General features: G+C 52.9%; 1 protein-coding gene across 2 annotated transcripts in view; it reads left to right on the top strand.

The window, feature by feature from the left end:
* Positions 1-25537, top strand: part of EPHB2 (EPH receptor B2) — a 209603-nt gene that overhangs the window by 51521 nt on the left and 132545 nt on the right. For both annotated transcript variants that reach the window (XM_033227901.1, XM_033227900.1), the window contains exons 2-3: positions 20769-20833; positions 23750-24434. In XM_033227901.1, the coding sequence (XP_033083792.1) occupies positions 20769-20833; positions 23750-24434 (750 nt within the window). The remainder of the gene's footprint in view (positions 1-20768; positions 20834-23749; positions 24435-25537) is intronic.

The raw sequence follows: 25537 nt of genomic DNA, 5'->3' as shown, positions 1-25537 counted from the left end.
CACCCATTTTACAGCTGAGAAAACTTAGACTTAAAGAAGTTCATGCTTGACTTATTCAGACAGAGCATAACCTGACTCAGTCTTGCCCTCCAAGACCCCACAGTTGGGTGGAGGTGGAGCCCTCAGAAATAATTATCTCCCAGTGTGGAGGATGGGGTGGAGGCTCACAGAAAGTGGGGCTGAGGGAACCCACAAATGACCTTATAGCCAGGTCCTGAAAGCTGAGCAGAATTTTGGCAAACAGGGTGGGCTGGGGAAGACTGTGGGCTCAGGTCAATTCCACGCATGGTAGTGGGGGCCTGGGTTTTTAAGACAGGGACAACTCTGTCCCCGTCTGCAGAGGCAGTCTTGATGACATCTATTTTGGTCTTGCTTCTAAAAGCACCTCCTGCCCCACCTGTGCCCTCTTCCCCAGCTTCACGTGTTCTTGCTTCTGTCCTCAAGGAGCAGCTCTCCAGCCTTCCCAAAGCTGAGCTCCTCAGAGTCTCGGGTGGGTATAAGATCCTGTTTGGCCTTTTTCTCTCATCCTCCCCACAAGCCTGCAAAGGAAGGTCCCATGATTCCAGATAAGGAAACTGCAGCTCAGAGAGGTGAATGCATGCAACCAAGGCCACACAGCCCAGCCGAAGGTTGACCCAGGTGATGCCAGCTGTCTCCAGAGCCAGTGGTCTTGCCGAGTGCACGTCTGTAGGCTTCCTGGGCTAGCAGCATCAGCATCACCTGGGAGGCTTGTGGAAAATACAGATTCCCAGCCACCAATTACGAGCCTGCCCCCATGATTCTCTTCTGGTCTCATGGGCATCAGGGAATGCCATGACTGATGTTTTTAAAACTTGCCCAAGTCCGTTGTGATGCACAGCCAACCGCTACCCTGTGCCACCACCAAATGATGTTCAAAGTGTGACAGATTATGAGAAGCAAAAAAACAAAGAGTAGCACGAACACACCAAAATGTTGGCAGTGGTCGTGGAGAGGGGGAGGGATAGTGGGGGGAGATAATGATTATTTTGTACTTTATACTTCCATCTGACTTTTCTGTGTTTTCCAAATTGTCTCTAATGAGCATGTATTGCTTTTATAATGAAAAAATAAATAACAGAGCATCTGGCTGGAAACCATTTGGAGAGGGGTGAGAATGAGCATTGGAGTCATGTCCACACAGACCCAGGTCAGCCACCCGCTCTTGGGCAGGGCACTTGACACTGAGCACTGAGCCTCCATTCCCTCCTCTGTAAAATGGGGATAGGAAAGTCTGAAAGTACAGCTAGGAGATAATTCCCTAGAGCTAACAATTTTCCTTCTTCCTTCCCTCTCCTGGACCTCTCTCTCCCTGGCAACCCTTCCCTGGACGCCCTTCCCTGCCAATGCCCAGTTGAAGCAATTGAAGCCTCCTCCCCAGCTCACCCAGACCCTCATGGAGTGTGCAGTCTGCCAGGGGCTTTCAGGGCTGCCTCAGCAAAGCCCATTTTGCAGATGGGGAAACCAAGGCCCCGGGCAGCCGAGGGACTTGGTTGCCAGCTCTGGCTCCCCAGCAGAGGGAGGGGGGCGTACACGTGTCTGCTGCGCATCTCTGCCTGTCGTTGCCTTGCTCAGTGTGTGTGAGGGGGCAGCAAGTCACCATCTGTGTTTTCCAATAAAAGAAAATGAAAATTGAAGCACATTAAAAATAGCTCAATTGGGATTCCGAGCGGGGCTCTGAGGCCTGCTGTGGCAGACGCCCAGCCTGCCTCCCCCTCCTCCCAGCCTGGCACCGACATCACCCGGAGTCATCTGAGGCGAACGTCTCCTGGTGGCGTATGGGAAGGGGCCAGGGTGCAAGCAGTGTCCCTGATGGCACCAGGGACCACTGGGGATCCCTGATTCCAGTTTCCCAGCTCCCAGCAGCTGGTATCCCACCACAGACAGGAGAAAATGGAATCGGGGCCATATGCTGGGCAGACTTCAGACACCCTCCACTCCTCCCAGGGCCGCAGGACCCTCAGCTGGAACCTCTACCCCCCAAGAATGGCTCAGGGACACCCTGTGGCAGAAAGGAAGGCAGCCTCTTCTGGGGGCCTGGAAACCAGGTTCCCAGGCCACCTTTTCACTGAACCCCTGTGCTTTGAGCAAGCCAGGAACTCCTGTGGGCCTACTTCCTCCTCTGTCCAATGAGGGTCTTGGTAGGGGCCAAGGGGTCATATGTGAGTGGGCTTCTGAGGCTCCTGTCTCCAGCAAGGCTCCTTCCTGGCTTCATGATCTGGGGAAGCCCCTTCCCCTCACTGAATCCCAGTGACCTAGTTGGAAATGAGGATGAGTTAGGAGTTTCCTGTAGGGGATGTGTCAGAGGACAAAAGGAGACATCAGTAAGCACTTAGCTTGGTGCCTGGCATGGACAGGGACTTGACCAGTGGGCGCTATTGTAATCCTCATTATCATGATTTTCTGTGAAATGGGAGCGTGGTGGCCCCACAGTGTAGAAAGCCTGGGTGAGCTCTGCGCTGGCTGCAGTGGCTCATCACGAGGAAGGCTAGCATTCACCCAGGAGTGCTGGTGCCCAGTGATTCCCAGCATCTCTTCCTCCCCCGTGGGTCCCGCTCTCTGCAGCAGCATCCGGTGCCTATGGCCAGCCACCGTGCAGACTCTCAGTGAGGCAGACAAGGGGGCATGATTCCTACCTCGAGGCCTAGAGAGTGCTGGGCAGAGAGCAGCCCTGGACCCACACAGCTAGGCCCACGCAGAGGTTACCTGCCAGGATCTGAGTGATCTGGGAGTGGACAGGGCATCCATGGAGGACCTGAGCTGCCTGAGTCTGGGCCTGTGCAAGCAGAACCCGGGCTACATCCTGCGGGATGGCCTTGGCCAGGTTGCTCCGCTTCTCTGGGCCTCAATTTCTTCGTCTATAAAATGGGGTTGATAATACTTCCTGCCTCATAGGACTTTGGGAAGACGAGTCCTGGGCAGGGTTTGGCAGGTGGAAAACACTACATCCATGGCACCCCTGAGAGCACCAGCGCACCCCCACCTGCAATCCCATCCCTCCAGGATGGAAACTGTTGCTGGGCCCACCAGGGACCAATCACACAGGACCAGCACCTGCCCTGCCTCAGCTCCAAGCCTCTCCTGGACGGGCACACAGTGGAGGTGGGGTGGCTCCCCTCAACCATAGATGTCAACTAAAGTGGCCAGACCCCCCCCCCCCCACCACCACTTCAAATGCCCTTCAGCACAGGATCTGGGTGGTTTCCCAACGGCAAGGAGTGAGTGTGTGGGGTTCATGGATCCCGCCATCATGGGGTGTGAGAGATGGCCACTTTCTCGACTGAGGATGGTCTGTTAGTTTCTTGTTGCTGCTATGACAAATTACCAAAGTCTTCATGGTTTAAAACAAGATGCATTTATTGTTTTACAGCCCTGAAGGTTAGACGTCTGAAAAGGGTTTCACTGGGCTGAAATGGCCAGCAGGGGGTGGAGGGCACACTACCTCCAGAAGCTCAGGAAGAGGATCCTTGCCCTTTCTAGAGAATTCTAGAGGCTGCCTGCATCCCAGAGCTTGTGGCTCCTTCATCCCCAAAGTGTGTCACTCCCACCTGGCTTCTGACATCACATCTCCTCTCTAATGCCAACCCCCCCACCCCCTCGTACAAGGACACTCCTGATTACATTAGACCGACTTGGCTAATCCAGGATAATCCCCCCATCTCATGATTCCTAATCTCATCTCATTTGCAAAGTCCCTGTTGCTACGTAAGACAACATTCCCAGATTCTGGGGATTAGGAACGTGGGCATCTCCTCGGGGACATTATTCTGTCTCCCGTAAAAGAGAAAGCAAGTCTGCTCAGCCTTGCCCAGAGGGTGCTGGCTGATGTTGATAATAACAATATCATAACATCCGCTTATTGAGTGATTGCTTTGTGTTATAATTTGAGTGATAATGACCACGGTCAACATTTTACTGAGCACTTACTATAGCCAGGCTCTGAGCTAAGAACTTAACATGCTTGATCTTGTCACAGCCACCTGCGAGGCGGGTACCAATCTTGTTCCTATCCCACAGCTCAGAAAGGGAAGCTCGAGACTTACCCTGGGGTAGTGGGTTAGAAAGTGGGGTTCAAATGTAAATGACTCTGCTGGGCTTAGTGGCTCACTCCTGTAATCCCAGCACTTTGGGAGGCCGAGCCGGGAGGATCATTTGAGGCCAGGAGTTTGAAACCAGCCTGGCCAACATGGTGAAACCCCATCTCTACTAAAAATACAAAAATTACACAGGTGTGGTGGCACACACCTATAATCCCAGCTGTTCGGGAGGCTGAGGCAGGAGAATCCCTTGAACCAGGGAGGGAGGTGGAGGTTGCAGTAAGCCAAGATTGTGCCACTGCACTCCAGCCTGGGCGACTCAAAAAAAAAAAAAAAAAAGTCTAAATGACTGCTGAGGCCACTGCCTCAGACCTTGGGATGTGCCGCTGGTGTTTGGACCTAACACCTGGGTTCCACTGCCAGGTTCCCGCTCTCCTGCCCCTCGCTCCAGTAGTAGATACAAGAACTGCTTGATGGGGTGTCACCCTTGCCAGTTTGGGTTCCTCCAAACAGGGGCTGCGGTTGGGGTAGATGCACAGGAGGTGCTCAGAGAGGGTGTTAAAACGGGAGGAGGGCGGAGCCTGGGAGGATAGGCAGGGGTACTGAGGGCTGCTTGTGGGAGAGCGGAGTGGGTGTCTGTCTGAGTCTAATTCTGTATCTGGGTGAGGGTGAGGAGCCGGACATTCTGGGAACCAATTCTGGCCACACCAACACCACTGAGTGTTTCACAGGGAGCCTTGGCCCAGAACCTCTGAGGCTGTCTGTAACATAGGATCCCCACTGCACTCTGCTCCTTGCAAAGCCTTTAGGAAGCACCAGTGTGTTGAAAACCCTGAGTCTAGCCGGGTGCAGTGGTTGACGCCTGTAATCCCAACACTTTAGGGGACCGAGACGGAAGGATCACTTGAGGTCGGGAGTTCGAGACCAGCCTGGCCAACATGGCAAAACCCCATCTGTACTAAAACTACAAAAATTAGCCAGGCGTGGTGGCGGGCACCTGTAATCCCAGCTACTCGGGAGGCTGAGGTAGGGAATCGCTGAACCCTGGAGGAGGTTGCAGGGAGCCGAGATGGCGCCACTGCACTCCAGCCTGGGTGACGGAGAGAGATCCTGTCTCAAAAAAACAAAAAACAAACAAACAAACAAAAAAGGAAACCCTGAGTCCATCCCTTGAGCACTGGCGTTCTCCTTTGCTGGAGCCCTGGGGCCCTTCCCCAGTTCTGTCTTTCCACCTCTCCACGGGCTTTCCGTCACTCTGCGTCTTAGGCCCCACGCATTGCTACCTCACCATGGGATCTTGGACCAACCCCCAGGCTGCTTCAGTCTTTCCGTGTCTGCGTTGGGTGCTGCCTTCATGCTGCATGCCAGCAATCCTTAAGGCCTCAGCTCCTGATGTGACCCCTTCACGACCTTTGCGGGACTGACAAGGAACCTCCCCACCCTAGGAACCCACCGCTGGCCTGGTCTGCTCCCTGGGGCGGGGGCAGAGGGGACAGAGGCCAGATACAAGAAGAGGGCCTCCCGCAGGAGTACGTGTCTTCCCTGCTCCTTCAGTTGGAGGCTCAGGGAAGATTCCTCAGACATTCCCGGTTCGCAGCATCCTCCTCTATCAGGGTCTTCCCGCCTCCCTGGAGAGCTCAGCTGTAGCCAGTGGGAAATGGGACAGATAATTGCAACTTTAAATAAGGCCAAGTGTACGCTCCCTCCCAGGCCCAGCACAGGGGGACTCTCTGAGCTTTGAAGGGAGGCAGCCGGGAGGAAGCTTCAAACGGCACTCAGAGTCCCAGCACTACCACTGCCTCCCTGGTGACCCCAGGCAAGTCACAGCCCCTCTCTGAGCCTCAGTTTCCTCATCTTTCCAATGGGGACCACATGGCATCATCTATGGAAAGTCACTAGCACAGTGCCTGGTACACGGAGCACCTAGTAGGTACTCAATAGCTGGAAATAAGGATTATGATTATTATCCCTGTTCAGATTCAGCTGTCCTACTCATCCCACCCCACTCCAGAGGTTTCTTTGGGAGCTGTTCTCAGTCAAGTCAGCCTCTAGGTGAATGAGGGGCGACGATGATTGTGGTACTAGCCTCCTCTGAGCTAGGCTGACTGTGCCAGGCCTTGTGCAAAGAGTGTTGTGTCCATACCTATGAGTAGGTGCTGTTTACTATTCCCATTTCCCAGATGAGGTCACTGAGGCCGCATCCTGTGGTGGGTGGGGGGAGGAGAGGGCTAGCAGGGAAGGGGTTGGGAGCCCATCAGCCTGAGGGGACCACCCACCACCCACCCCATCAGAGAAGTATCCTGTCCCAGTGGGATGCGAGCCAGCGTGGTGAGATGCTTGAGGTTCTGGGTCCAATTTGCCCTTTATGGGAAAACATTTCTGAGCCTGCTTCCAGCATCAGTAGGTCTGACTGGCCTGCCCCAGGCTGCCGTCACCACCACCAATACAGAATTCCTGGTGAGAAGAAACCCCAGTGTGGGGCTGGGTTGCTGATGGGCTGACCAGGCAGGGCACTGGGCCCAGCTGTGGTCCGTGGTCCTGTGGCCTCCGGCTCTCATGTGGACCAGCGGAATGGCACAGCCAGCAGCTTGGGAGGCTTCTGTTTGGCTCAGAGACAAGGCCGGGTCTGCCATGTTTGTGGGCTTAGCACAAGGCCATCTGACAGAGCCTCTCCTTGTGTCTCAGGGGAAGCTGTCTCCAGGTCACGCTGGGCACCAATGGCCTTCATCCTCCACTTAGCAGCCCAGCTTGCAGGGCCCCGGGCCCAGTCCAAAACCAGACTAGGAAAGGACATCAGACACACTCTGGAGGGCGAATTGGAGCCCAGAGAAGGGGCGTCTAACTCAGGCTGGGGAAGTGGAGGTGGTCTGATTCCATGCTGCCACTGAGGCCTGGAAGCCTACCCTTCCCGACCCCACTGCCTGCATCAGCTCTCACCTGAGACTTTCAACTCCCAAAAGGCTCCTTGGGGTCAGGAAAGGAGTTTGGGTCACACAGCCCAGAAATCAAAGTCTGCCTCCCTCACCAACTTGCAGCCAACTTGCAGGGATCTTGCCTGCTTACTTGTTCTCCCTGCCCCTTGGTTTACTTATCTGCTAAATGGGGGCAATGATCCATCCCTTGAAGGGTTTTGGAAAGCTTAGAGGAGCTCAGCTGCTATGCTGGATGTCCATTGCATGGGATAGTGCCTGGCAGGTAGTAGGTGCTCAGTAAACAGTAGCTATGATGATAGAGATCCTAGTGGTGGAAGCCGTATTCCTTCACCTCCTGGCCCATGTCCTCCTTCCCACCACTGGCTCAGGGTGCCCCTCATCCCCCTGTGTCTTCTGCACCCCAAAAGCTCTCTTAATTTCGTGCCCTGCTCCACGTCAAGGGCCCCACCAGCCCATGCCAGAAGCTGGCTCTTTGGCTGGCCTTGCCTCTCAGGGTGTCAGTGGGAAATGGTGGGAAAGAAATGGTCACTAATGCTGAAGACATGGAGGCTCTGGTGAAGATGGTGATGGGAAATTGCTGAGCAGCTCTCCTGAGAAACATCGACATGCGAGAAAATGCCCCAGCAGAGCCGTGACTGCTTAACTGCCTGAGATGCCAGGTGCGGTTGGCAAGAGAGCCCAGGGAGTCATGCTGAGCAGAGATGGCACCCTGGGGTGTTCTGTCACTGCACCCACACTCCCGAGGGCTGCGGAGGTGGTCATGGAGCCAGGCGTTAATGTGGGAGGGATGCAGGCATTCTGGAAACGTCTCCTTCGAGGCAGCAGCCTCTCTCAGAAAGAGGGAGGGCTTTGGAGCCATCAGACCTAAAATGGAATCTCTTCTCTGCTCCCGACCAGCTGTGTGGCCTGGAGAAGCCCTCTGTACCTCTCTGATCCTACAATTTCCTCATCTATAACGTGGATCCATTACACAAGAGAACACAGCAACAGCTGTCAGGCCACTTCTATGGTCCCCTGCTATCTTAGGGATGAAGTCTTAGTCCTTCAACCTGGCATTCAAGACTCTTTGTGAGGCCAGGTACAGTGGCTCACACCTATAATCCCAGCACTTTGGGAGGCCGAAGTGGGAGGATCACATGAGACCAAGAGTTCAAGACCAGCATGGGCAACATAGCTAGACCCCAGTCTCTACTAAATAAATAAACAAATAAGCAAGCAAGCAAACAAGCCAGCAGGGTATGGTGATCGCGCATGTAGTCCCAGCTACTCAGGAGGCCAAGGTGGGAGGATCACTTGAGCCCTGTAGGTTGAGGCTGCAGTGAGTCATGCTGCCACTGCACTCTGGCCTGGGTGACAGAGAGAGACCCTGTCTCCATTAAAAAATAATAATAATAATAAGACTGTGGTATCTGGAGTTCTCTTTCTCCTAGGCCTTCCTTCTCCCTCCTGCAGGTTCTTGAAGGGGCCCTGATCATTCTCTCCTCCTGGCCTTTGTACAAGCTGTTCTCTCTGCCTGAGACACCCTTTCCCCTTCTCCTGGTGCTTTCTCTTTCCCTCCTTCCTTTTGCCTTGCTGTCTTCTCAATTTGGGGTTCAAGCCAGTTGCCACTCACTTGGGAAGTCTCCTCTAACCTCTAGGCAGGGTTAGGACTCCTCCTTTGCTGTGGGATCCCCCTGATAGACTGGGACCCCTTATGTCTGGGATCTCCCTTACAGACTGTAGGACAGGGGACTGTGGCAGGGGTGGGGCTGAACGTGGTTTAAGTTACCATTCACTGGCCGCTCTTGGGGTGGGATGGGCCCCAGCCGTGTGCATGTCCATAATGTGATGTGGACAACAGATTCACAGGCCACATGGGGCCCTGGTGAAGCAGGCTGTCTGAAGGCAAAGGGGAGCCAAGTTCCAAGGCCACAGAACAGAGCCCAGGATGCCAGACTCAGCAGGGGCCCGATCCGCAGGTAGAATATGGAGCTTGGAAAGTACTTGGGAACTAGTGGCAGGAGACATACAGGGTTTCCTTCAAATCAGTACATTTCTCTAAGTCAGTGATAGTATCTGTTTTTGATTCTCCAATGCTACTTCTTTTTCTTCTTTGAGACAAGAGTCTCACTCACTCTGTCACCCAGGCTGGAGTGCAGTGGCAAGATCTCAGCTCACTGCAACCTCTGCCTTCTGGGTTCAAGTTGATTCTCGTGCCTCAGTCTCCCAAGTAGCTGGGATTACAGGCATGCACCACCACACCCAGCTAATTTTTGTATTTTTAGTAGAGACAGGGTTTTGCCATGTGACCCAGGGTGGTCTGGAACTCCTGAGCTACAGCGATTCACCCGCCTCAGCCTCCCAAAGTGCTGGGATCACAGGCGTGAGCCGCCACATACAGCCTGATTCTCTAGTACTCAGCATGGGCTTGGCACATGGTAGCTGTTCAATAAATGCAGGCTGGCTGGATGGGAGGAGTGGGTAGCAGATGTATAGATGTATAAATAAATGATGGAATGGATGGACAGGTAAATGAATGGTCGAGTGGATAGATGAATGGAAAGAGGAGAGGTAGGAAAGGAGATTGCTTCCGAGGAAGGGAGAAAACCTAAGTGGGATGCTGGGCATAGGGGTGAGTGGATGAACTGGTGGTGTAAGGATAGACAGATGAATGCGGTACATGAGAGAATGAGTAGATGAATAAATAGATGGGTGAGTGGAAGACAAGATGGCAGAATGACTTCATAAATAGCTGCTTGGATTGGGTAATTAGATGGATGGATGGATAGGTGAGCATGTGGGTGGATGGACTGCTGGATCAGTGAATGGGTGGCTACATGGGCGGGCAGATGGATCAGCGTATAGATGTGTGCGGGTGGGTAAATAGGTAGGTGGGTGAGTGAACAGATGTCAAGATGGTTTATGGATGATTGCAAGGATTGGATGGTTGGAAAGATAGATGGATGAGTGGGTGTATGGGTCAATGGGTGAATGAATAAACAGTAAATTTCATGTAGCTCAATGCCTGACACCCTGCCCAGAAGCAGAGGGGTGGTCTGGGTTCTGGGATTTGAGTTAATTGTCCTTCACTGGGAGAAACCAGTGCCAATTAGGCAAATCCATCAAGTCCCAGCAGGTCCTGCAGCAGGCTTGCTAATTGACTCCAACCCGACAGACCCCATCTTGGACACAGTGGCCTGTGTCTTATTGATTTGTAATTTACACTCCATTCACATGCAGAGGGATTTGAGGTGACTTGTAAGATTAAACCTGCATGCAACAGGACAGTTAGAAGTAAAGTGAGACAGCTAAGAGGCCACATAGCAGAGTGATTAAAAGAGTACCTGGTTCTGCTCCTGGATCTGCCGTGTACTCGCTGCGTGATGTTGGGCAGGTTACTTAACCTCTCTGAAGGTATGTTTCCCCCATCTGCAGGAAGGAAGGGATGAAGGGAGGTTGGTTCAGTAGGAAGATGAATGGATACATATGCGAGATGCTAGTGGATGAACAGGTGGTAGAATACTAGGTGACTGGAGTGGGACAGATGGATGGGGTGACAGGGTGAGTGGGTGGATGAATAGATGGGTGGGTGGGTAAATGGGGACAATAATGATCACGTGGGGCATTGTGAGCATCAAAACAGATAATATGTGACAGCTCAGCACACTAAGTACTTTGATTATCTACTATATGGAGTCATCTTGATACCAGTGACCGCGTTTCCTGGAAGAAAAACTCAGACACCCAGACTGATGATGTCGGCAAGAAAGAGCATTTAAGGTCTGGGTGGGCCTGGGTGATCAGGAGTAAGGTGGTTTTAGAGGCTGGTGGCTACCACAGTGAACCAGACCCGGTCCTGCCTACAAGGCACTTACAGTCCAGTTGAAGGGCAGATGAGTAAAAGAAAGTTGCAGGACACGGTGACAAGTGCAATGATGGGAGACACACACAGGACTCCGGGAGCCCCAGCGCCAGGGTCATCAGGGAAGGCCTCTCAGAGGAGGAGACATTTGAGATGGGTCTTAATGAACATGTCTGAGTGTCCTAGGCAGGCCAGGAGGGCGAGGGACATGGCAGGGAGAAGGAACAGCACCTTGAGTGCCAACTGTGGAGTGAGGCTGTGTCCAGTGGGCAGAGGGGAGATGCACACAATTTAGAACCACTCAGAAGGGATGCAGCTATAAGCAACTGGGGTGCCCAGGCCCCCTGCCTTCGTTAGCCAGCCTGAGCGTATCTCAGCTCTGCCGTGTCTTCCAAGTGACTGCCTCTCTGAGCTTTCCTCCCCTCTTCTGTCAAATGGCCCTGACGATTGGTCCTAATGTGCCCCGTTAGGATCTCAGGAGATGAGTATTCACGTGGTGGGCATTGTTCCGTGCACACGGTAGCTGCCCAGTAATGCCAGCTGCCGTCATGATACTTCTTTACCTACTGAATAGATGTGAAAACTGTGTGGGTTCATTTTAGTAAAAAGGCTTTAAAAATTAAAAAATTAAAAAATCACTCGGCAAATGCTGGCTGTGAGATGCAGCCTGGTGTGTCAGGAAGGCTTGAGGGCGATTGGCCTGGGTTCAGTTTCTGATTCACTATGTGGCCTTGGTCAAGTCACCTAAAATGGGACCAGTCGCAGGCATCCCTCAGGGTTGTCGTGGGAGCTAAAGGAACGCTTCATGTGTCCAGGGCTGTTCCCGTCCCTGCCTCCCTTCTTTCCCTTCCCCAGCAAGCCCTGGTGTTCATTTACCACCCACCCCACCCCCAGCAACCCCGTCCCAGACCCCCATCCATCATCCTGTCCTTTGCCGAGGTTAAGTGGGTCCCCAAGCAGCGAATCCAAACTCTCCCGAAGCCCCGGCTGCACAATGTGGCCCGCTGTTAGTGAGCAGCCAGGCTGGTCCAGAGGATTGGGTTTCAGCTGGGGCGGCCGGCGCTGGCGGATGCCCAGGCCAGCGGCAGGCAGGCAGGGGACAGAGCAGAGGAGCTGGCGTCACAGGGATTCCTCCGCCTGGGCCTGAGAAAACAAGAGCAGGCTCCAAGCAGGCAACCGAGGCAGAGAAGGGCCTCTGAGCGGTGGGAGGACAAGAAGGGGTGTGTGCTACGAGAGTCCTCGGGCAGAAGGATTTTACATTAGCCAGGTTCTCTTTCCTCGAGACTGAGGGCTGAGCAAGGGGCCGAGGTAGAAAAACAACGTGCTGCTTGTTGGTAGATTTCACTTTAGAAAATCTGCATTCTTCTAGGAGCTAGTCCGGGGCTTCTCTGGCATCTCCACCTCTTGCCTTGTTTTGGGCCAGTGAACCCAAGGCCATCTTGGGCTCCCATTCTCATGATGTTTATAGAGGAGAGGGCTCAGGAAACTCAGTCAGGCTGTCTTGGGTTCAAATCTCAGCTTTGCTTCTTTCTGGCTGTAGGACTTGGGGCAGATCTCTGAGCCTCTGCAGGCTCAGTTTTCTCATCTGTACAATGGGATAAAGGTATTGGCCTTACAGGGTGTGCAGAGGGTTTAACTCAGGGCCTGGCAACGAGGGCACAGGTAGATGAAAGCAGTGATTCTTCCTTCCGTTTCCTGAGGCAGCATGGGCTAGTGGCTTCTGGGATCAGACCAAAGCGATCACATTTTACACTGCCCCTTACTGGCCATGTGGCCTATTGGAAGTCCTTGATCCCTCTGAGCCTTGGTTTCCCCATAAGTTTGCTCTGGGATGTAAATGAGACAATATCAATGAAGTGCCTGTCCCTAGGAGGGCCTCCACCAATGTTAGTGACTTTCCCTATGGCTCTGTATGGTCCAGCCTTTGCATGCTGTAAAAACCTTTGGCTCCCAATGCCTCTGATCTTTAGAACAATGCAGTGAAGTATACAGAGCAAGGATTTTGTCATCGCTATTTTACAGATGAGGAAACTAAGGCTCGGAGAGGTGAAGTGACTCTTCCAAGCTTGTCGGTGTCCTTGCCTCCTCCTGGAATTTCTAACTTGGACCATGGAAAGAGTGCTGTGACCATGGACAGTCTGGGTCAGGCCTCCAGGCTGGCCTTACCAGGCCATGAGATCCCAGCCAGGCCTAGCTTCAGGTCTCTTCAGCCCCACCAGCCCCAGACAGGGTGCAGCAGGAGCCGCTGGGAAGAGCCCGGGCTTGCAACTGCTGCGTGGGTCTCACGCCAGGCTGGTTTGCTGCCTGGACTGCAGGCTGCTGGTCAGTTTGCAGGTGAAGACCCGTGGGTACGGCTACCAGGTGTCTGTTCATCTTCAGCTTCAACCCTTCCCCAGCTGGCCCCCAAATCTAGCCTGATTTCCTCTGCCAAGGCCACTCTGTGACTCAGCGGTTCTCAGGGCAGATCACATCACTACCCTCTTCAGGAATCTTCCATAGCTCCCCGCTGCTTGTGGGATAAGACCCAACTTCCTCAGCCCCACATTTGAGAGGCCCTCCACACTCTGACACCCTGTCCTGTGCTACCATCTCCTTCCATGAAGCATTTTGCTCCCACTACATGGGACGGATACTCCAGCGTGGCACAGTGGCTAAGGACATGGGCTTTGGTGCGAGGCAGACCCAGCTCCACCGCTTCCTGGCCGTGGAAACCTTGAACAACCTCTCCAAACTTTGATTTCTCCAACTGTAAAGGGAGATCCTAAAGTACTTACTTCACAAATAGTTAACGATGAAATGGGATAATGAGTGCTAAGCGCTTGGCCTGGAGCCCACCACTGAGAGCCAGTCATCAGTTTTATGATTGCCCAGCCTTCCCCGATGTCTTACACTTCTGTGCCTTTGATTCTGCTGGGCCCTGTATGTGGTGTGCCCTTCCCTCTCCTCCCAGCTCACACGCCACCTCCTCTGAGATGCCTTTCCAAATTTCCTGCTCAAAGCTACTCCCTTCTTCCTCTGGGTTTCCTGGCTCCTGGCCGGGACCAGCCGTCTCACTCCGCCTCTCCCTGCAGTAAGTTCACACGTCGGGCACTAGTCTGGGAGCTTTTTGAGGGAAGGGCCTGCTGATCTGCCTCTGTGTCTCCAGTGCCTGGCTCAGGGCCTGGCACACATCGGGTGGAGGAGATGTTCATTGAATGACCATGACTTTGTTACTTAACCCAGCCAGAGCAGGAGGAGTCAGGATAGCTGCCAGGAAGAAGGAAGAAGGAGGCTTTGAGCTCAGTTTTGGAAGAGAAGTTAGCCAGGCCAACAAAGCAAGAAGGGCCAGGCGTTCCAGGCAGAAAAATCTAGAAGGGTCAAGTTGCCAGTGTTCGGGGAGGTAAAGTGCCTTCTGCAAGCAGGAGGAAATTTTGGATGCCTGGATATGAGAGACGCGGAAGACTGGCTGGAAGGAAATTAGCTGGCCTGCTTGGCAGGGGCCTCAAGTAGCTTGTTGAGAGCTAGGACTTGATCCTTCAGGCAGCAGGAGCTCTGAAGGGCGATCACACGTGGACTTTAGGAACATCACCCAGCTGCCGTGTGGAGGATGGATGCGTGTGCTAGTGCCAGGCCTCGTTCTTAGTGTTGAGGGTACAGTTGTGAACAAGGTGGATGCAGACCTCCCCTACATGTGGGCCCTGGGAGACATCAGATGAACAGAACTCAACTACATGGTGTCATTTAATTCTCACAATGACCCATTTTTCAGATGTGGAAACTGAAGCCCAGAGAGAAGAACTGGCGTGCTTGCAATCACACACTACAGAGTGCCACAGCCAAGATTCTGGCCTGGGCAGTCTATGCCCCACTCCCCTGCTGCCCTTCTCCCGCCCGCTGCTATTCTCACACAGGCCCACGCAGAGAGAGAAGATAAACACACACAAGCCCTGATGACTTTGTTGTTTTGTGTTGTTGTTTTTTAAGGCTATGGCCATGGCATCTTAAAAATAACATAGTTGTGAAAATAGATGGATATGGGTTCCAGTCCTAGCCCTGCCTGTGTGCACTTGTGCAGGTTGCTTCTCCTCTCTGACCTCAGTTTCCTCATCTGTGAAATGGGGTTAATACTAGTATATACTTCTGGAGGTTGAGCCTGCAATGGCATTTAGAGGGCCCTGGACAGTGCTTGGCACGCAATAGGTGCTTAATGAAAGTTCTTTCTTAATGACTTTGGAACACTCGCATACTGTCATTAGTGCAGACAAGCAGCATCTGTGGTCCTAGAGAATTATAGCCCATGAGGGGATCAGACAGAGCTGACTAGGAGTGGACTGGAGAATAGGGGGCAACCACCCGCTCCAGCCTGAGAGCAAGGGGCCCCCCTGCAGCCACCTCCTTTCAGCCCAACGCTAACGACTTCAGTGTGTCTCCCCTTTAAGTTCAAATATTTCTGAAATGTACACTGCTCGTTCACACATAGCCAGAGGGGCCATCGGGCCTCCCCAGCCCGGCAGTCAGGGCCTCCTGATTGCTTTCTTCTGTGCAGCCTCCAGGAAGGAGAGGGGGTGTGGGTACAGTAGGGATAGGGCCAAAGTCACTCCCATGGCCGGGCCCCTGTTTTCACACTGAGGAAGATGCTATGGGCTGGTGGCCCCAGTTCCAGCTTTTGCCTGGATGCTAAGAATCTGTGAGTCTCTTTCTTCATCTGTCCATTGGGATTTTTAAAAAATGGGCATTAAGAGCAGCCCAGGTCTGGGAACCAGACATTTCAATAGGGTGGGAGGGCCTAAGAGCAGGTGAAACGGCATAGTGGGCAGAGTGGGAAGCAAGTGGTAACAGCGAGGCTGGCAAGGATGTGGGGAGACAGGGATGATCCAGGAGAGGTACCTCGGAGAGCTGCTGACCCTTCATGACCCTGTCCTGTGCTACCTGGGCAGCCCCTGCTTAACCTCTCCAGGCTCAGCTGTCAGCTCCCACCGCTTCCAGCCCCATCCTTCAGCCAGCGCTTGATTCCCACAAACCCCGCTGTGGCCCAGCTCACCTCCTGGCCTTTGCCCTGCTTCCCCTCTGCCTAGTGTGCCCTTCCCACTCCACATCAGTCACTCCCCACTCACCCAGTCTTTAAGCCTCCATGCAGGCATCACGTTCTCCTGGAAGCCATCCCTAAATTTGGCATTTTCTTCCCCTCCATCCATATTCATTTCCTATAACCTGCAATACACCATGCACATCCTCATTGTGGTCTCAGCCACATAGTGTGGTGATTAATTATCTGTGTACAGTGACAACAGCTTCCCCTGCATGAGAGATTGTCACCGTCACAGTGGGGATAGAGATAGAAACATTTCCAGAGCTTCAGAGGCAGCTCAAGGGAGCCCAGCAGCTCCCAAAGTATGGGAAGTGAAATGATGTTCGGTACTTTGCAGACAAACATTTTTAATTGTAGTAGTCTATGTTTATTTTCCTTCCTGTTATGCAAGAGATATTGGTTTTCCATTTATAATCATGATTACATTTTTTTCCTCTTTAAGATACATTTAAGAAAGAAAAGGAGTCAAGTGGAAGAAAAGTAGTAACTAAATAATTGTACAGGTTGTAGGTGGAAATGGCTAAAGTCATTAACGTTGTCTATATTAAAGGCTCAAGCCTGGGCAACCCTATTGGAACAGAACACTGGCATATGCTCAAGCCTTGCAGATGGGGAGAGGAGGCCTGTGTGCCAAGCCCTGTGCTAGGTCTTAGGGATCCCAGGACCGGGACTCAGCACCCACCTCTCAGGGGACCACAGAGCTTTGGGAGATGATAGCAAATAGGGGTAGTTACCACCCAGAATATCTTCAAGTGCCAGGATATCTTGACGTACCCTTGGCTGCAAAGTGTTGGGGCAGAATGGATTTAAGAGGACTTGCTAGAGGAGGTGACCTGAGTTGAGACTTCACAGATGAACAGTAGGGCAGACAAAGAAGATGTAAAGGTGAGAAGGTCAGAAGGAACAGTATGTGTGAGGTCCAAGGGTGAGAAAACACCACATTGTCTGTGCAGAGTGAGACGGCCAGTCTCTTCACCTACTCATAGCTAACTGGAAGGTAGCTTGTGGGTGGAATAGATGTGTGATCTTGGGCACGTTCCCGAGGCTTTGGAAGCCTCAGCTTTCTCATCTGTGAAATGGATCATCTGTGAAATGGATGACATCTGTGAAATGGGACAGTATCAAGTACCTCTTGGCATTATTGTGAGAATGTTGGTGAGAGATTCTGGCTCCTCATAGGATCTCAGCAGACATGAGTTCTCTCCCTTTGTAGGTTTTTGGGATTGGAGGGGAGACATCTGGTGTGTTACAGGGTGGAAAAAGGACATGACGCTGGTGGAAACAGAGCTTGGTTTCCTGAACCCACTAAGTTCTTGAGGCAATAAGTATTAACTCCAGATTCCCCAGAGGACAGAGTTTGACTTTTGTGCTTGGTTTGAGAGGAATAAAGAGAAAACTCAGGGCACCCCAGGGAAAGCAGCATCAGATGGACTGGGACAGGCTCCATGGAGGCTTTGGCCGTGGAGCAAGAGACTGATGCTTGTCAGATGTTGGCAGGCGTATCTGGGAGGTGGGGGAAGGCAGGCAGACTAAGCTAGAGCCTCTTGGGACTGCCTTCACTTTCAGGGGCCACCTAATAAGCCCAAAGGAGGAAGCAGTGTGTGCAGGCACTGGGTGTGCCAAAAAGCATTGCACACCATCTAAAGACAGCAGCTGTTACTAAGTGAGGATCTACTTTGTGCTGGGATCCAAGCTGCTATACTTCCAGACTCGGAAGGTATTTTGGCCATTTTCCAGGTGAGGAAACTGAGACTTAACAAGAGGTAGAACAAATAAAGGTCCATTTGTTTTTTGTTTATTTGTTTGTTTTGTTTTGTTTTGTTTTGTTTTTTGAGACAGAGTCTTGCTCTGTTGCCCAGGCAGGCGTGCAATGGTGCAATCTCAGTTCACTGCAACCTCTGCCTCCCAGGTTCAAGCAATTTTCGTGCTTTAGCCTCCCAGGTAGCTGGGATTACAGGCATGCGTCACCATGCCTGACTAATTTTTGCATTTTTAGTAGAGACGGGGTTTGACCATGTTGGCCAGGCTGGTCTCAAACTCGTGACCTCAAGTGATCTGCCCGCCTCAAAAGGTTCATTTGTAATAGTCTGTGTTTATTTTCCTTCCTTTTATGGCAAGTGATATTGGTTACCAAGCAAGGAAGGGACAGGACTGGTGTTAGAATCCAGATCTCTGTGACCTCCAGAGACCAGGTCTGTCTGCTCTGCTCATTTGCCTTTTATGCGGAGGTAGAGGGAGGTGTTAAAATTGAAAAGCAAAAGACCAGGTTGGAGAGAGAGCATGCTTGTGCTGCCTCCTGCCACAACCCAGAGGGGTGACAGATTTCCCAGAGCCAGGCTTCCAGGCAAGTGGCACTGGAGAAGGGAGCAGAGGAGATGCCGGCCGTCTACCTCCTCCCAAGGGGGTCTGCAAACTTCATGTTCCTTCGTGTTTCCTTTGTGTCTGCAAAGCAGCCAGTCCATTTACTTCCAGTCCTTCTGAGATCCTCCCAATGCTTTGGGCCACTGCTTTGGGCCAGGAGAGGTAGAAGGCACAGGCGGACAGGGGGGCCCCCCACCCTAATCTTCTTGGGAACCCAGAGTTTGAGCACCAACTTTTAGTGTGTGGCTTTGGCAAGCCATTTGCCCTCCTTGAGCCCAAGTTTCCACCCGTACGATGAAGATGTCAGTTCCCGGCCCCTCCTTCTCTGGGCCATGGAATCCTCTAGTGTTTGGCCTCTGGGTCAGCCCAGGAATCTAGCCAAGGGATGGGGCCACCTGCTTGGTGGGCTTGCCTCCCCCGCCCGACCCTCTTCTTGTCCCAAGCAGAGTCTCTCCTCTGCCTTGTTCGACACAGCTCCCAGCAGCTGTTCCCTGGGCCCAGGCAGAGAGCCCGGCTTGGCGTGTCTCCGGCTGAGGCCGATGAGAGAAAACAGGTTAAAAGTTCAGCCCTTGTTCTCTCCAGGAAGAAAAATCTGTAGCATTCGGAGTGTGAAAAGGAACCTTTTTTTCAGTTCCAAAGCTGCATAATAGAACTTCCCTCCAATTTGCCATCAAAAAGATGCCCTTGGCACTGGCTCCACCGTCCCTGGCACCCTTACCCCACACCCCCTCCCTGTGCCATCCCCCAGTGGAAAGGGACTCAGTGACCACAGGCGGTCATGGGGATACCAGTGCACAGGGACACAAGCCATAGGCGGTTGTGGGGATACTTCTGCATCCGCTCTTGTCAGCTCATGGGTCTGACTGGGGTCACCTCTGGCCAAATGCTTCCTCCTGTCCCCACCCTTTATCCCCTCCACCCCTGCCATAGTTCAAGCCCTAATTATCTGCCATTTGGACCTTCTGAGCTGCCTGGACACTGGGCACACAGCCCCAATCTCCTGGTCCTTGTCATTTAGCCCAGACCATTAAACTAATTGTTTGAAGTGCCTAAAAGTTTATAGGCTAGGAGGCAAGACACCTCCACTTCCCACTGTGCTGTCAACTCCTATGCAATCTTTGGAAGCCCCTTCTCATCCCTGTGCTTCAGTTGCCCTGTCTCCGAAAGGAGGCGGTTGGGCTGGGCCAGGGACAGCATCTCTGGTTCATATTTGTTTCCTGGAATACTGTGGCAAGAAGTATCATGTGGCCATAGTATAGGAATTGATGAGTGATGCCTGCCCTGGGCACAGAATTGGAGCATGGCAGCAAGCATACCTCTTACCCACTCTCACTGAGCGAGGTGGTGTCACTGTGACCTTCTAGGTCTCTCCCCCTACTGTCTCATAACTATTTATATTCATACCTCATCTCCACTACCAGACCAGCAACTGCTCCATGGTAGGGTCTTGCTAGCCATAGTTTTCTCTCTCAGGGTGCCCAGTGCAGTGCCTGGTACATAATGGGCATCAGGATATTTTGTTGAATGAATGCTTGAAGGGGGTTCATTTAAATTCATTTGGTGTATTGCAATTCCATTCAGAAAGTGTTTGGAAGCCAGAGAGGCCAGAAAGGGGTAGAAGAGAGGAGTCCTGAGCCTGACCTGGGGAGAATGGGGGTCTCCAGGGCCATGTGGCTCTTCTTCCCCTTAGGCCATGTGGCTCCCTGCAGCTGCTGGAATTGGGGGAGGCGAGTGGGGCCCAGGATGGTCCCAGACGCTGATGTGTCTCCTGAACCCCCACAGGCCATGTGACAGTTGGCCCCTACTGAGTGCAGTGCTTGCCCTCAACACTTCTCCACTCCCGGGACCCTGTCCTGGGGGACAGAGTTGCCTGAGCCCTGGGGGCAGGACCTCAGCCATGGGAACATGATGGAAGACTCCAGGTTTCTAGAGAAAGGGAGAGTGTCTTGACAAGATGTGTGTGCCAGAGGGGCAAGGAGGGGAAACTGGGGGGGTCTCAGCTGGGACACAAGAACAGCCCCTCTAAGGCCCAGGTTCCAGTTTTTGAGAGTTTCGTGCAAGCTGAGAAGCAAACAGATCCCCAGAGTTTGATGTTTAGTGGCAAGACCCAAGAGTTTAGTGGCAGACCCTCTGAAACCCATCCAGTAGACCCCAGGTTTGGTGGATGTAAGACCCTCCCCGTCCAGAAAAGGAAGGGAAGGACAGTACTTAGGTTAGTGGGATTATACTGGCCGAGAGGTAGAGCCTGACCACGATGTAAGGATGGACTTGGCCTGGAGGGGCGGGGCCTAGAGGAGTGGCATTAGATGATTGGCTAGGCTGTGGGGGTAGGCGGGATAATGGAGTAGAGAGGCGGAGTCTAAACCAAGGGCAGGCTGGAGAATTAGAGCCAGATGACTGGGGCAGTGGAAGTAGGCGGGGCTCTCTGTAAAGAAGGCTGAGGGCCCAACAGAGAGATTGACAGCACCTGGTAGGTGGGGCGGGGCGGTGACTCTTTGCTCTCCCCACAGAAACGCTAATGGACTCCACTACAGCGACGGCTGAGCTGGGCTGGATGGTGCATCCTCCATCAGGGGTGAGTCAGTGGTCCCGAAACCTTGCATTGGTCCTCAGGATCCCTCAAACCCTGCTGCAGGGCCTGAATGCCCCCTCATATTCTAACCCCTTTCCCCCTTTGCAGGGCCCAGAGCCAGGCCTCTCTCAGCCCCACCCTCCCAATCTCCGACCATTGATGGAGCCATGATCCCCTACCATTGATGGAGCCAGTTACCATGACAACAGGCTGGATGCTTTCAGCCTTTATCCTGTGGAATCCTTAGGGCGAGGCTGAGAAGTAGGTGCTCGCACTACCCCTATTTTACAGATGAAGAAAGTGAACTGTCATTTCCTGAGTACCCACTCTATGTCAGATACTGTATTAAGCACCTTTATACACATCATCTCTAATCCCACGGAGAGGAATTATCTCCATTTTACAGATGAGAAAACTGAGGCTCAGCAAGGTGTAGCCACCTGCCCAGGGCCCTATAGATAATAAGTGAGGGGCTAAGGTTTGTATTCAGGACTATGACTGAGTCCTCTCTGCCTGCTTTCTGGGTCCCCATAACACAAAGCTCCCCATCCTTTGGCTCTTATCATCCTAGGGTCTATGCTGTGAGCTCTCCAAGAGCAAATTCGGGCATAAGTTACAGGCTGTGGGGTCAGATAGTCCTGAAAATCTGTCTTAGCTCTGCCACTTACCAGCTGTGTGATTTGGGGCCAGTTCCTTAATCTCTCTGAGCTTTAGTTTCTTCATCTATAAAATGGTGATGATGTCTTAGACCTCACAAGACTGTTGTGAGGTTTTCCTGCAAAGTGTCTAACACAATGCCTGGCATAGACTGGGCTCCCAGTCAAGGGAGCTATAATCATCATCATCATTGTCATTGTCATGAAGTTGAATATTCATCCCTCATCCCCGTGGTCTCTGGGGAGGGCTCTGGGCTCTACAACCCAGCCCTTCCCTTCCCCCACCCCAGTTGCTCCACTGGGACTCAGCTGCTGCCCCAGGGAACTGCGTTCCTCCCACCCCCCAGGCCTGTGTTCTCAATAGGCAGGGCCCCAGGGTCAGGCCGCTTTCTGTGGCTCTTTCTTGTCACCAATTTTCCATCTGCGAAGGCGGCTGGGCCCACAGCCCCACCCTGCCAGTAATGAGGCCAGGCTGGGCTGCAGGGCCCCCGGACGCAATTATTTGGGGTGTTTAGGCTGCAGGGCCTCCGCATGTTAATTAGAGAGAGGGGAGAAAGGCAGAGTGCTCTAATTAAGTGTTCTAATTAAGTTCTGAAGAAGAGCAGCGGTTGTAACAAGGGGCTGACTTTGTCACATGGTGCCACCAAAAAAAAAAATTAATGCAATGTGGGGAGCTTCAGAGTCGCCATTGAAGAAGAGGCTAAGCCAGTCAGCTCCAGACCTGCCCTCCCCGTGTGCACTCACCCTTCATCGCACCTGACCCTCCCCAGGCTGCCAGTCCCTGCTCCACACGCACAGACTTGGCCCAGGGAATCTGAGTGGCACAGGATAAAGGACACCCACTTGAGGGGGACACCTCTTCCATCAGCTGCCACTCCCACAGTCACATTTGGCAATTGGAGGCCCAGGAGGGAGAAATGGCTTGCCCAAGGCCACTCATCAAGTTAGTAGAGCTGGGACTAGAACCCGGGACTCCTGGGGCACACTTGGGGTCCTTGTGTTTCCAGGTAGCATGGGCAAGCACATGAACAGCTCTGGGTCTGTGTGGCCTGGGTCAAGTGACCTCACTTCTGGTCTCTACTCCCTCGTCCTCTGTAAAAAGAGTCTAACCATATAGACCATGTGTGATAATCACGCCAAAGAAATGAGATTCTGTTAGCGTGCCCAGCCCCGATGTGGATGGGAGAGGGGACTCTGCTGTTGGGGCTCCTTTGAGTCTACCCCAGGTGAAGCCAGCCAACACCAAGGGGGACACAGGAGAGGGACAGGAGGGGTGGCTGCCCTCAGCAAGCTCTCTGTCCCACTGACACTGGCCCAAGAGGGCTGAGTGTACTGGGCACTCACGCAGGGAGATTGTTCCCGAAGGCCCTTGGGAAAGTTGGTGAATGCAAGAGGCAGGCAGCCAGAGAGCCTGGTGCAGAGGAGACCAGAGACGGTGCTCCAGGAGGGCACAGAAGTGTGCAAAAGGCTCAGCAGTGGGAACAAGCCTGGTCCATGAGTGTGAAGAGATAACCCGGGTCTGCCCTAGGCCCTTCCCACCCCAACTTTCCACCACCTGGCCCAGCCCCCCTGCAGCAGTGAGGCTTGGCAACTCTCTGCTGGGTTTGTGAGATCCCAGGCTGCCCCAGAGAGGGTACGGGAGTACCTTCCCCAGGCAGGGAGGGTGGGTGGCCTCCCTCCAGGTACCCGAGAGCAAATTCTAGCAGCCGAAAGCCCCAGAGCAGAGCTGTTCTCATGGGGAAGGACCCTGTCCTCCCCATCATCCTAGGCGTTCACTGAGGATGAGGACTGTCTTCCTCCATCATACTGAGAGTTCCCAAGGGCAGGGGCTGTCTCTCCCTGATCAGACAAGGGGCTCTCCGAGGGCAGAGGTTCTCTCTCCTCCATCAGATTGGTAGCCCCCCCAACCACAAAGCTATGTCTACTTTCATCAGAAAGAATTCCCTAAGTGGGGAAGGGTTCTCCCTATTTTCCCCTTCCAGGTGGGAACTTCCTGGCCAGAGTCCCTGTCTCCTTTATCAGATTAGTGTACCACTGACAATAAGGGCCACGTCTGCCCTGTCAGCTAGCAGAATACCAAGAGAAGGATGTGTGCCTTTCCCACCTGATTGGCATGTCTCCCCCATCAGATTGGGAATTCTCTGATGTCTTCACCATTAGACTGGAGGATTCCCTAAGGCAGAGTCTGTGTCTTCCACCTTAGACTGAGTGTGTGCTGGGGCTGAGCCCTTACCTCCCCACCTGACGAGCATTTTACCCACAGTGGGAAGAGGTGAGTGGCTACGATGAGAACATGAACACAATCCGCACGTACCAGGTGTGCAACGTGTTTGAGTCAAGCCAGAACAACTGGCTACGGACCAAGTTTATCCGGCGCCGTGGCGCCCACCGCATCCACGTGGAGATGAAGTTTTCGGTGCGTGACTGCAGCAGCATCCCCAGCGTGCCTGGCTCCTGCAAGGAGACCTTCAACCTCTATTACTATGAGGCTGACTTTGACTCGGCCACCAAGACCTTCCCCAACTGGATGGAGAATCCATGGGTGAAGGTGGATACCATTGCAGCCGACGAGAGCTTCTCCCAGGTAGACCTGGGTGGCCGCGTCATGAAAATCAACACCGAGGTGCGGAGCTTTGGACCTGTGTCCCGCAGCGGCTTCTACCTGGCCTTCCAGGACTATGGCGGCTGCATGTCCCTCATCGCCGTGCGTGTCTTCTACCGCAAGTGCCCCCGCATCATCCAGAATGGTGCCATCTTCCAGGAAACCCTGTCGGGAGCTGAGAGCACATCGCTGGTGGCTGCCCGGGGCAGCTGCATCGCCAATGCGGAAGAGGTGGATGTGCCCATCAAGCTCTACTGTAACGGGGACGGCGAGTGGCTGGTGCCCATCGGGCGCTGCATGTGCAAAGCAGGCTTCGAGGCCGTTGAGAATGGCACCGTCTGCCGAGGTAAGGGCCAGGGTGGGGCACGTGCCCCTGAAAATGCATAGAACTGGTCTTGGCTGCAGACTCAGGCTGCAGACTTGGGCCTGGCCTCTGAAGCTCAGAGCTGACCATGAGGCACTCTAGGGCCAGGCTTTCCAAACTGGCAACCATCGCTCAGCTTCTTAGAGGGAGGCACTTGAATATAGCACTTCCTGAAAACGATCCATGCACATCCTGCAGGTGGTATTCCAGATGATCTGGGTTGGCATAGGATAAAGGTTTTTTGTTTACGTCATCATACGAGTATGTCAAGTGGTGTCTTTTTCTTCATTTACAAAGGTGATATGGTTCCCCTTTTAAGAAAACGTATGTTACAATAAGTAACATTTATATATTAATAAGTTAACATTTTTTGAGCTTTTACTCTGTCAGTATAGACCGGACAATGCTGAAGTGACAAAACAATAAAAGTTTATTTCTCCCCTTAATGCTCCATATCCATTGTGGATCAGCTTGGGACTCCTCCCTCTGAGAGTCAAACGGATGGAGCGCCACCATTCAGGATGTTGCCATCCGCAGGGCAGACGGATGGAAGGAGTGTGGCAGATGGAATACTGGCTTTAAAGCTTCCACCTGGAATGCGCCCCTGCTGTAACCTCTGTGTGCATTTCACTGGCCAAAGCAAGTCACAAGGTTACTTCCTATTCAAAGAGATGGAGAAGTGCGATTTTACTGTGAGCCAGGCCCACGACTCCCCCTTGTACTATCTGCTGAGCACTTCTGTGACTTAATTCGTTTAATCCTCACAAGGACCCTGTGACAGAAAGTACTGTTGTCTATGAAGAAACTAAGGTTCAGAGAGCTTAAGCAGAGACTAAGTAGAGGATCTGGGATTCCAAAACCCACCCTCTTAACCACCATGCCACACATTTAGCTTAAGGAGAACTATTAAGTAAGTATAAGTGATGTTTGAGTACGGCAAAGAACCGTGAAGGTGGTCTGCAAACATGAGAAGTTTGTGAGAGGTACAGCCTGGTGCTAAGAAGGCTATGAAGGTTGAAGGACCTGGGTTAAATCACCCCTGCCAGTCACTAGCAGTATCACCTTGACCAAGTGTAAAACCCTCC

The sequence above is a fragment of the Trachypithecus francoisi genome, unplaced genomic scaffold (assembly GCF_009764315.1).
Source record: "Trachypithecus francoisi isolate TF-2019V2 unplaced genomic scaffold, Tfra_2.0 Lachesis_group12, whole genome shotgun sequence".
Classification (NCBI taxonomy): domain Eukaryota; kingdom Metazoa; phylum Chordata; class Mammalia; order Primates; family Cercopithecidae; genus Trachypithecus; species Trachypithecus francoisi.
The sequence above is the reverse complement of the archived record's forward strand: the minus strand, read 5'-3'. Positions and strand labels throughout refer to the sequence as shown.